This window comes from Anser anser (assembly GCF_964211835.1).
Source record: "Anser anser genome assembly, chromosome: 3".
Lineage (NCBI taxonomy): Eukaryota > Metazoa > Chordata > Aves > Anseriformes > Anatidae > Anser > Anser anser.
Genome location: NC_139722.1, coordinates 25,103,844 through 25,114,172, shown reverse-complemented (window position 1 = coordinate 25,114,172; position 10,329 = coordinate 25,103,844). Strand labels below are relative to the sequence as shown.

The 10,329-nt window shown below is 37.9% G+C and overlaps 1 protein-coding gene across 1 annotated transcript in view; it reads right to left on the bottom strand.

The window, feature by feature from the left end:
* Window positions 1–543: 543 nt before the first annotated feature.
* The window catches only part of AGPAT5 (1-acylglycerol-3-phosphate O-acyltransferase 5), a 60,356-nt gene continuing 50,570 nt past the window's right edge, over window positions 544–10,329 (bottom strand). Inside the window, exons 7-8 of the mRNA XM_083831460.1 lie at window positions 4,813–4,936; window positions 544–3,106 (exon numbers count right to left, since the gene is read on the bottom strand). Coding sequence (XP_083687586.1) covers window positions 2,881–3,106; window positions 4,813–4,936 — 350 coding nt within the window. The 3' untranslated portion in view covers window positions 544–2,880. The remainder of the gene's footprint in view (window positions 3,107–4,812; window positions 4,937–10,329) is intronic.

Genomic DNA, 10,329 nt, shown 5'->3' with positions numbered 1-10,329 from the left:
TATTAGGTGCACTGATAGAGCTGGAAAAATAATACATTTTTGAGAATGTACTTCGCTCCTCAGGTTTAATTCATCACTAAAACTTACATGGCATTTGCTAGTGAGATACACTTCATGTATTTGTTTGCAATACCTCTTCCCATCCCTTGCTTCTGCCCAGCCTGGTCATGCTGCCTGCCAGCGTTATCTATACAAGACCTATTGCAGCAGAGCCTGCTGGATTCCTGTTCAGCACTGTGGTACTGCACCTTAACAACCATTATTAATAAGGAACAACTGGTGCAGGTGAAAAAGCTAGTCCACTCCAGCAGGCTGCATGTTAGTTGGGTTAGAACCTAAAGCACAAATCGATTCTAACACATTTTAGGACAAAGTTGTTTTCTTTTCATTGACTCCTTCTCATATGAACCCTTCCATCAAGGACCTAAAACCACACACACAGCATTTCTTTTGTGAAGGGTTCCTGTTAACCCAAGTTACAAACATACAAATGCAGAAAAAAAAATGAACAACAAAAAAAAAAGAACAAGTAGACACGACAGAAAAGTTGAATGAGCATTGGCTCTTCTTATTTTAATGAAGAAATATTTCAAGTTAATATCAGTGCATATTTAGAAATAGCATGTGATACTCCCAACGCCAAACACATCAGCAAATTACAGTTTCAAAAATTTATAAATTAATTGCAAGGAAAAAAAAATTAAGAGTAACATAGAGAGTAACGTTCAAAATAAACATCCTGTTTGTTGCACTGCGTCAATTATATTCCTGGTAATTAAACAGCAAGAGAGGTCCAATAGTTTGTGGTAATTAGGCTCTCCAAAACAGCATTTCTTTTTCTACAAATGAGTTAAGCTGTTTGCATTTATTTTTGATGTGTAATTAAATGTTATTCTTAGCTGTTACAAAGAAATGTAATCATGTCAGAGTAAAATTTCATTCCATGATTCAAAATCAAACTAACACAGAAACACTGCCTTCTGGTTATACCCACTGGAAACAGTCAGCTGAGAATAGGAAGAACTATATGTGAGCACATTTGGCTGTTACATAAAATGGCTTTTTTTTCTGGTTTCACAGCCTCATAACAATACTGTTTTTCAACATTGTTCCCAGTCATTGTTTTTAAAACAGTTCATCAACATATCCTGAATCAATCACCGATATAAATAACTCCAGTGACAAAATCCATTATGGAAGGACACAGAACTGCAACCTGAAAGTTGTACCGAATGATTTTAAGGTGGAACTATTCTAATAAGAAAAACCACAACAAAATCCACAGAAAAAGCAGTATCTCCAATTAATTGGCAATGATGGAATCTGAAAAACTGTTATAATTTTAAGAGACATATTTTAATTCATGATGGGCTTTAATGCAAGACAAATCATACTGAAGCTAAAAAGAGATGCACATTTAAAGCTTGCAAGTGTGATATAAAAATATTCTCTATTTCTTTCATACAGGGAGTCTGATTTTCTTAATGGAAGAAGCTAAAATACATCCTCTTTCCTACCCCATCACTGTACATATAGACTATTCCCTTGATATCAGGAAACGGCATTTCCCCAACAAAAATATCAGCCATGTGAATCACAGACTTTCTGGTAGTAAGGGTTTGTTGATTTTGCTTTTTAAAGTATATTTTCAAGCAGGTGAAATACTGAAAAGATATGCATTTCTTTTGCTACTACAGTAGTGCAAGTCCTATACTTCAACCCCTGTAACTTCAATCCACCCGAAGTCTGCATCGCCTAGGATGACTTGAAAACCTGGTGTGTGATATTACAACACTGAGACGATAGCCAGATTATGAAACATCAGGCTAAATCAGACTAGTAGGAAAAGGCACATGCTTCAGATTTTGCAGGGCTACCTGAAGGTTCCTCGTTACCATAACCCCTACTCCTGAAGCTGTAGTGAGACTGTGCTTTACCCAAATGGCACAGTTTGCTTCCAGAAAATTGTGAGGTAACAGGAAACTTCTGAGTGTTCGCTGCTGCTTATGGCACATGGACGCTACAGTTCTGTGAGCTCAGCCAAAACTCCCGACACACTACAGACAATGCAGACACAAGGTAGGCTACAGTCTGGTTAGGCTGCAAAATAAAAACTTAACATTTCAGTATACTGCATACATTCCTTTTATGCACAAATACAGGGTGCGCAAAATAAGCTATCTGCTCAGTAAGATTTAATGTTTTTCATATGTAAAATAATCAGCTAATACTGCAATATAATCAAAAATCATGCACTAGATAAACAGAGCTTCTTCCCCATGAACGGTAGTTCTCAGGAACGTTTGATTCTGCTTCAGGGAACATCTCATGATTTGCCAGCTTACTAGTCCCTTTTTTTCAAGAACACAGTATTTAGCTAAAACTGAAAAGCAAAATTCCAAAGGAAAAACAAGTTTTGATTTTAGTTGTGATACAGCTGAGATAGGTGCAACTGGACTGCTGCAATGCACCAAAGAGTAATGAAAATTCAACATGAATACCAGAGGAATAAATATATAACCTAAATTAATCTCTGTAAATACATTCACAGGTCCACTTAAGACACCCTTATGCACAACTCATACTTCATCGAATCTGCAGATAGAGATGGATGTTAGTTCATGGGGAAAGCAATTTATCATATGACTCAGTTTATCTGCCATTATTCCAGCAAAAATCAGTAGCAAATTTGAAAAACTAGATTTATTTTCCCCAGACCAACCACACAGAGGCTTAAGTCACAAATTCTATTATTTCCAATGTTCAATCAATAAGGCTTTATTTACACTTTTTTATTTTTTTACTATAAATTCAGGAAAAAGTTTGGTGCAATGTGCAAGAAAAGACAGCACATCCCACTGATTGGAGACTAACATCTGCTTATGGTTTAATGCTAACCCACAGGCAGCCAATTAAAGTCCCATATATCCATGTTTTTACATAAAGTTTCCTTCCAGATTCTGTCAGAAGCATACTAGCAGTCAGGCCACCTAAAAACAGCAAGGATGGCAAAGTTTTCTTGAGGCTTAGTTTGGAATGAACACTTTTTCCAGGGAACTTATTTCTTCTTTTAGAATCCTTTGCATCATAAAACTCTATTAGTAACCTGTAAGTGGAGAAAAGTAGATCGTCAAATTTACGCATTAGAGTAAGAAGTTTTAAAGAACTTTACTTCATCCAATAACTACTTTTAATCATGTTATTTAAAAAACAATTTAACAGTAAGTAGCAGCTCATCTGTAGCAAGGTTAATCAATCAGCATGCTCTAAGAATATGATGCATTCAAAGTGATGTTATGCATCAGAGTACTCAATCTGAACCCTTGTGAGCAATATAAGCAGATTTTCCTTAGGGAATAATTTCAACATTGGATATAAAGGTTGAAAATTATCCTCCATATTTAGAATTTAGCAAATAAGACCAGAGTACCAAGCAATATCGTAAGATAAAATATCATACAGTTAATCAATAGAAACTGAAGTAGGAGGTAAAGTATCTTGGCGAAATAAGCTAATAAATAACCAGGACTCACAAGACTTAAAACATTTTGGAAGTCAATCACGCTAGAGTAAAATGTGACAACATAGGTTTAGTAGCAATTTTTCTATTTTTGATAAACAGTAATAAATAGATTTGACAATTCTAGATTTCTGTTTTAAGCAGCTTTAAATTTGCATGACAGACTACTTTGGTCCCAGAAAGGGTATACCAGTCAACAGGAGTCTATGATGAGACACAGATGATCATGGTTCAGTTTTGCTGGTCTTCACTAGAAGACTACTTTTGGGATGCTGGACAGCCTTTTATTTTACATATCAGTTCCTTGTCTATGAAATGAAATTTGTACTTTCTCGCCTCTCAGAAGGGAATAAAAGAAAAATTACCTACTGATCCTAAACTCTAAGTCACTTTACTAATAGTGCCATGTTCACAGATAGGCATGTTAACTTTTACATAGATTCAAAGATCACAGGTCAAACTCGTCCATTTATTTGCTTCCATGGAATGCCAGAACAATCTTAAAGCAGAACATACCTGGAAAACCTGTCAAATTTCTAACTCATACCATGCAGTCAGGGATTTAGAAAATAAACATATTCAGCTCTCTTAAACTGGACTTCAGACATGGCAAATTAAGCCATCATCTCTCAAACAAATACTTAAATCCCATATTCAGGCACATCTTCACTTTCGTTCCCTAGGTCCTGTTGCTGTGCTCATTAGTGACCTTATCCGGTGGTGCTGGAGGGAGCCAGGTACTTCTGCCATGACTCAAAGGTGGCTTGGATAGATAAAACTTGTACTTCACCTGATCTCCCCAGTGAAGGTAGGGATCTGTGGATTACAGAAGTTCTTATGCATTCTGACAGAAGATGCATAACCAATTTTGGCAAAAGAGACTAGGCCAAGACTAACCAAGGTTCGTAGGTATAACCGTAACACTGACGACTAGGCTAGAACCAAACTCCTTTTTGCTTGCTTGCCTACCTCGGGAATCTTACGCTTCTGGCTGCACATGACTCAGACTCAGGAATATAAATAGAAACTATTCAGATGAGTCTGGCCTAGAACGTGGTTTTGCAGCTATTCAGTCTAAGGAAGGCCTAAAACCCCAGAATCCCAACCTTCTCAGCAAAAGCTTTAATCACAAAGGCATTACACAAAATATGCACAGGAGTACCAACACCACCTGTCTTCCGAGAGCCCTATAGCTTGCACTGCTGGTAACACAGAAATCATAGGCATATCTATTAATGGAAAAGGAGAACGCAAACTTCTTGAAACAGAAAGTTCTGCACATTGCTACTCACTTGTCCTTTATTTCAAAACGTTCATGAAGCCACCTTCTCATATACATCTGTTCTTCTGGAATGTCCTTCAGTTCAATTCGATCAATGAAAATGTGAACTCTTGGGCATTCCTTGCAAAGAAACTCTGAAAGAGAGCAAAACAACAGGATGGAGTTACAGAAACACTGTATGGCATTTATTAATCTAAAATAAGCTGAAAGTCTGACCTCACAGCTGTAAGTGTCTTGGAAGTTTAACTTCAGTTTTCAAAAGCCTTCCATTTTTATGTTTAGATCCTGAATACTTCACTCAACTTAGAAGCTGTCTGATCTACATGCTGTTAAAAAGGGCCTGCTATCAGGTGCAGCATGGAAAAATGTCCTAAAAAGACCAGCATGAAAACTCATTCTGCAGCGTGGGATGCCATAACTTCTCTGTGAGAAAGGTATCCAGCCTGCAATTTTGATCAGAGTTAGCAATCCTCTTTCCTTGTCTTTTTTAAAACCTAAATTATGTTTGCTCCTGGATGACAAAATCTGAGCAACAGTGATTTCCCAAACCATCTCCAGGAGGAAGTGGGCTTCAGTTTAAGTAATAACTTATAATTAAAGTATGCAATAGGGCAAAAGACTCAGAATAAAATGTTGCTTTCCAGTTTGCATACCTCCATTTTTCTTCTGTCATACAGAATCAACAAAGCTAAACACAGCCCTGTTGCATTCTCCTCTCCCCATTTCAATTTCTCCCTAGAAAAATTTAGCAAGCAAGCATTAAGCCAATTACTTTGTGGGTATTTTACGAGTAACAGGAGGTAAAAATATTGCCCACAAAAAATATTTGTGGCATGAAAAACCCACCAATATTTGCCTATTAAAAATTATTTGCATCTATCAGTAGCAAGGGGTATTGTATTAACAATAGCACCCCAATAGAAAAAGATGTATGATGTGAGCACAGAAGTACTTGGAAATCTGGATAACCTTCGTATTTTGAAAAGGGACCCAAAGTGCCTTCCAACAATACAGATGGGCAACAAATGTAATGCAGACTGGGTGGTCCCTTTAGGTTGTTGACATTTTTTTGGACAGCAGTGCAGATGTACCTCCTTAAGAGGAGGTTTTAGGATCTTCACATCGGTGGACTTTGACCTATAACTGTGAGGGGTATCTGGAAGAATGACTGTGAAAAATAATTGTCACTGCATGTACATCTTTATTATTGTCCGCCAAAGCAGATGTCTCCCCATTTTCTTTCCTTCTTTACAGGATTATTCCATTTTTAAGGATGTTGCTGTAAAAGCAATCCTTATCATACACGAGAAATTGCCTTAAGGAATTTTAAGAGCATGTTCATGCAAATGTGTTTGTGTCCTTGTAAAGGGGGATGGCAGGAGAAGAGATAACAGGATCAGTAAAGTCTTAGGGCATTTTGCTGCAGAAATTTGCAAGGTGCTCTGTGCAGCTCTGTCTAGTCCTCAGGCAGAGAGAGCCTCTCACTGAACTGCACTTCAGCATGCAGAGAGAACACAGCCCACGCACCATCAAGTCAAGAAATGGGTGAGAGCTCTAACCAAAACCAGGTCCACCTCTTAGCTATGGCACAACAAGCCCAACAGTCACTGAATACACCACTTTCCTTGAAGTTTTTGGCAAAGCCATTTAATAGCTACAGCTATTAGATGTCAGGCAAGTGACGTATTTTAAAGTCCAAACGATGGTAGGTGTAGACTACTGTCCTCAGGTTTATGCACAATGTTTTTCCTAACCAAGATGAAATCAAAGTTCACGTATCTGAAAACAGCTTTTTCCTCTTGCTTTTTTAATGGTAAGAAAGGATTTTCTCTGAGGATACTATCGAAACCACCATATGAAGGTCATTCACTCTATGCGCACCTAAAAGCATACTATTAATATTTTAAAATGTTGGACATATTATCCATGTCTTAAACGCTTAAAATGTTCACTGATGTATAAATCCTCTTTGGAGTCGTATTACCTATTATGTGGAGCACTCTAAAAATATGCAAAACTGTATTATAGAAAAAAAATGCCTGGAAGCCAAATGATACGGTCTTTTTTGTAGCACAATACAAAGTATCTATGCTGTGCATATTCAGCTGTGGCTGCAGACCTAGCTTTAGAGTATACTTAAAATGTTCTCTGCATTGTATAGTGTACGTTTCTTTTGCTTCGTAGCAAATAGGTTGATCTGTACAGGAACAAACAGCTCTTTCTTGATGTTATTTATAATCTCAGTTATAAATTATTAAGGAAAATTACCAAACAAAAATCTAATAGGATTGTTAATAGCCATGTGATATTTTAAAACCTAATGTTATGCTTCTTAAAAACTATTGATATTTGGTTAAAGATAGCAACAGAGTACGATATAAGCAATAAGCTCAAGCTAACAAAAATGGAATAAGCATAGAAATTTCAAAAGGAACACCTTCCCCCACAAAAGTCTGAAATGCAGCAGCTCTACAAACCTGCCTGGAAAGCAAAAACCCTTCCACAAAATCCTAAGCCTTGTTGCTGTTTTTTTCTACTCCCAAATTCCAGTACAACCTGATTCTTACTACTTGCTGGTCTTCTTCAGTCAGTTTAAATTTAGTCCAGTTACATGAAGATCCTAAAACCTCCTCTTAACTTCCCACTTACGTAAATCCCAATGCCTTTCTCCACAGCCTTTCAACTGAGGCTCAGTACTGTGTGATCTGCAGCTAGAGGTGCTTCCCAAAGAGGACCAATATTCTCACCCATCGATTCGAGGCATATTTTATCCAAAACCTGGACATGCAGTACATCTGCAGATGACGTCGTAACGCGTTCAATCAAGCTAGTCAGGGAATCTGACTAGTCTTTAATTATCCAATTCATTTCAGGGTCTAATGCAACTAATCCCATTTTTTTAGATGCATAATGTCACTGCAACCGCTTAAGAACACCAGTGGATAAGAACAATTTATTGAGAGGTTGGTTTTTTTTGAAGAAACAGCTGGATTTTATTACCACAGCCTCTAAAGGTTTGTGGTGGTCCCATGACCCTCAATTTCACATTAGCTTAACTCCCAAAAGACTTGTGCAATTAAGCTAAGAAACAAAATCTTATTGAAGCAATTTATTATGTGCAAATTACATCCAACTTCAGGCACACTAGCCCTTAAGGCCAACATCTGATAGGCTTTTCAGATCCCTGAACTTGCCAGAATTTGTTATAATTAACAGCAGGAACAAGTAAGACTGAATTTTCCTTCAAAAGACAAAACACAAGTGCAAATCATGCATTATAATCAAACATCATACTGGGGACAGTGTTAGTCAATCAAGAACCAACCATGATTTGGCCGAAATGAACCCCAACAACTTGTGTGGGAGCCAAGTGGACTGACTTTCATATGGGAGATAGAAAGTTTTATTAGGAAATTATCTGGCTATATAATGGATCCAAGTGCAGAATGTTTATCATGCTTTTAATGACCAATCACAGCAGAAGGAAAGAATTCAAAATAAAAAAAGTGCATTTTTGTCCTTAAACTGTGGATTTCCAGCCCTCCTCCTGTGGGACAGAATACACACTAACCCAGGACTGAAGGAATCAATGCAGAATTAGGATTAATGTAAGGGATGCAACAGCCTCCAGAAAAGCAATCAGATTCCCAGACTTTTTTAATTTCCAACAAATATTTTGCGTGCCACATTTTGCTTGCTGGGACTTTCACAAAATTCTGTCAGTTTGAAAGTCTTCACCTTCAAAAGCCAATTAATTCATTTTTTTTTTCAATTATCAGCATTACCAGGGAAGGTGAGGGAAAGAGAGAAGCTCCAAAACATAAACATACCTGCTACTGAGAAGGAATATATAAATGACTTTACAACACCTTTCCCTTAATGATATCACAGTTCATTCCACCACCCTAATTCATTTGTCTTGACAGTGATGTTGCACTCAGACATTCCAGTTTTCAAGTACTATTGAAGTCTATTTTTACAGGCACTTTAAATATGACAGCACTAAAGTAGCTCAGATTTCATCCTCCCACATTCACTCTTTTATTGCTTCATAATTATTGCCAAAGTCCTCCAAAATTAAGAAAGGGCAAACTGAAGCCTGACATGGTCATGTCCACCTAAACAGGCCCCAGTTCTCTCCTATTTTAATGGACTTTAGTAATGTTTGCAATAAGGTGAAAGTGGTATCACAGGAAACTGAAATCTGAATTATGTATTTTTACTCTAAGGAACTAATATTTCAAACACATAACGATGCACCTCCTTCAGTAACAAAACACTGTGTGTTGTGTTGCATATGGTTTTACAGGCAAAACCGTGACAGCAAAACCATATTCTTCTCTGAATTGGAAATTTAAAAAGTGAAGAAAGCATCTTGTCTGGACCTAAACATTAAGCTACCAAAGCAGTTTGTAAATTATCTTTCCTTTAAAGAAAGAAATCCCATCTCTCTGTTTTCATTTATTTTGTACACCAAATTAACAACCGATCGGCAAAACAAACACAAATTTAAGTGCTGCATTGTTTCTCAGCTCCATGCTTTCCATCACCTCAAGTTGAGCTGCCACAAAACTATTTCCCTGCCTGCTATGACAAAATAAAGCAGTGGTGGAACAAAACAGCACTAGACGGGAAAGCAAACACTGAGGGCAGAGTGAAGTCTGCTCAGCCAGGTTAACCTGGGGGACCAGGGAAGGAGCTGGCAGCACCCACACCTGCTGGTGCTGCTGATGGAAGCAAGCACGGAGGAGATGCTGTGCAGGATAAATTCAGGCTTCAAACTGGGAGACAAGCCTGGCTGTGGAGAAAAGCACTCCCAGAAGTACCGGCAGTCCCGCATGCGAGGCTGAGATGTGAGCAGAGATCAGAGCCTCTGATTGCAGCGGAGGGAGTAAGCATGTTAGGAGCTGGAGGACCCTTAGAAACAAGAAAACTGGGATGTCCCATGAATCTTAATTAAGCCAGGGTGGTGGCAATGACAACTGAAAAGGTCTTAGATACTTCAGATAGAAGCTGGGAAAAGTAAAAGGTCAAGAAAAGCAACCATTTAGGCTGACATAAGATGAGGTGGATGCAACTAAAATTCAGTGTGAGAGCAAAACTCAGAAGTGCCTTTACACCAACACAAGAAGCCTAAACATGAAGACAGGAGGACGAGAATTCTTGTCCTCAAGAGACTATCCCTATGAAGCAGGTATCCCAGTGACCTTGAAGGAGCACACAATGTTAACTGGCTACCAGATTTACTGGCATGACATAGCATGATGCACAGGCAAGGGCATGGCAGTATGTGTGAAGGACTATATAAAGAGTAATAGTATAAAGACAGTACAAGACGACAAGCAAAATTAAATTACTGTGTATCCTCTAATAAAATACTTATTAGATATATTAAATTATGTCGAGGTCATCTTATTAAAAAGATGATAAGCTCGATAATAGTGATGGATGATAAGCTTGATAATAGTGTTGAGAAAGTGTTAAGCCAGACTGAGCGCTGCAATTTCAGGGCTGCCAGCAGGAGTGT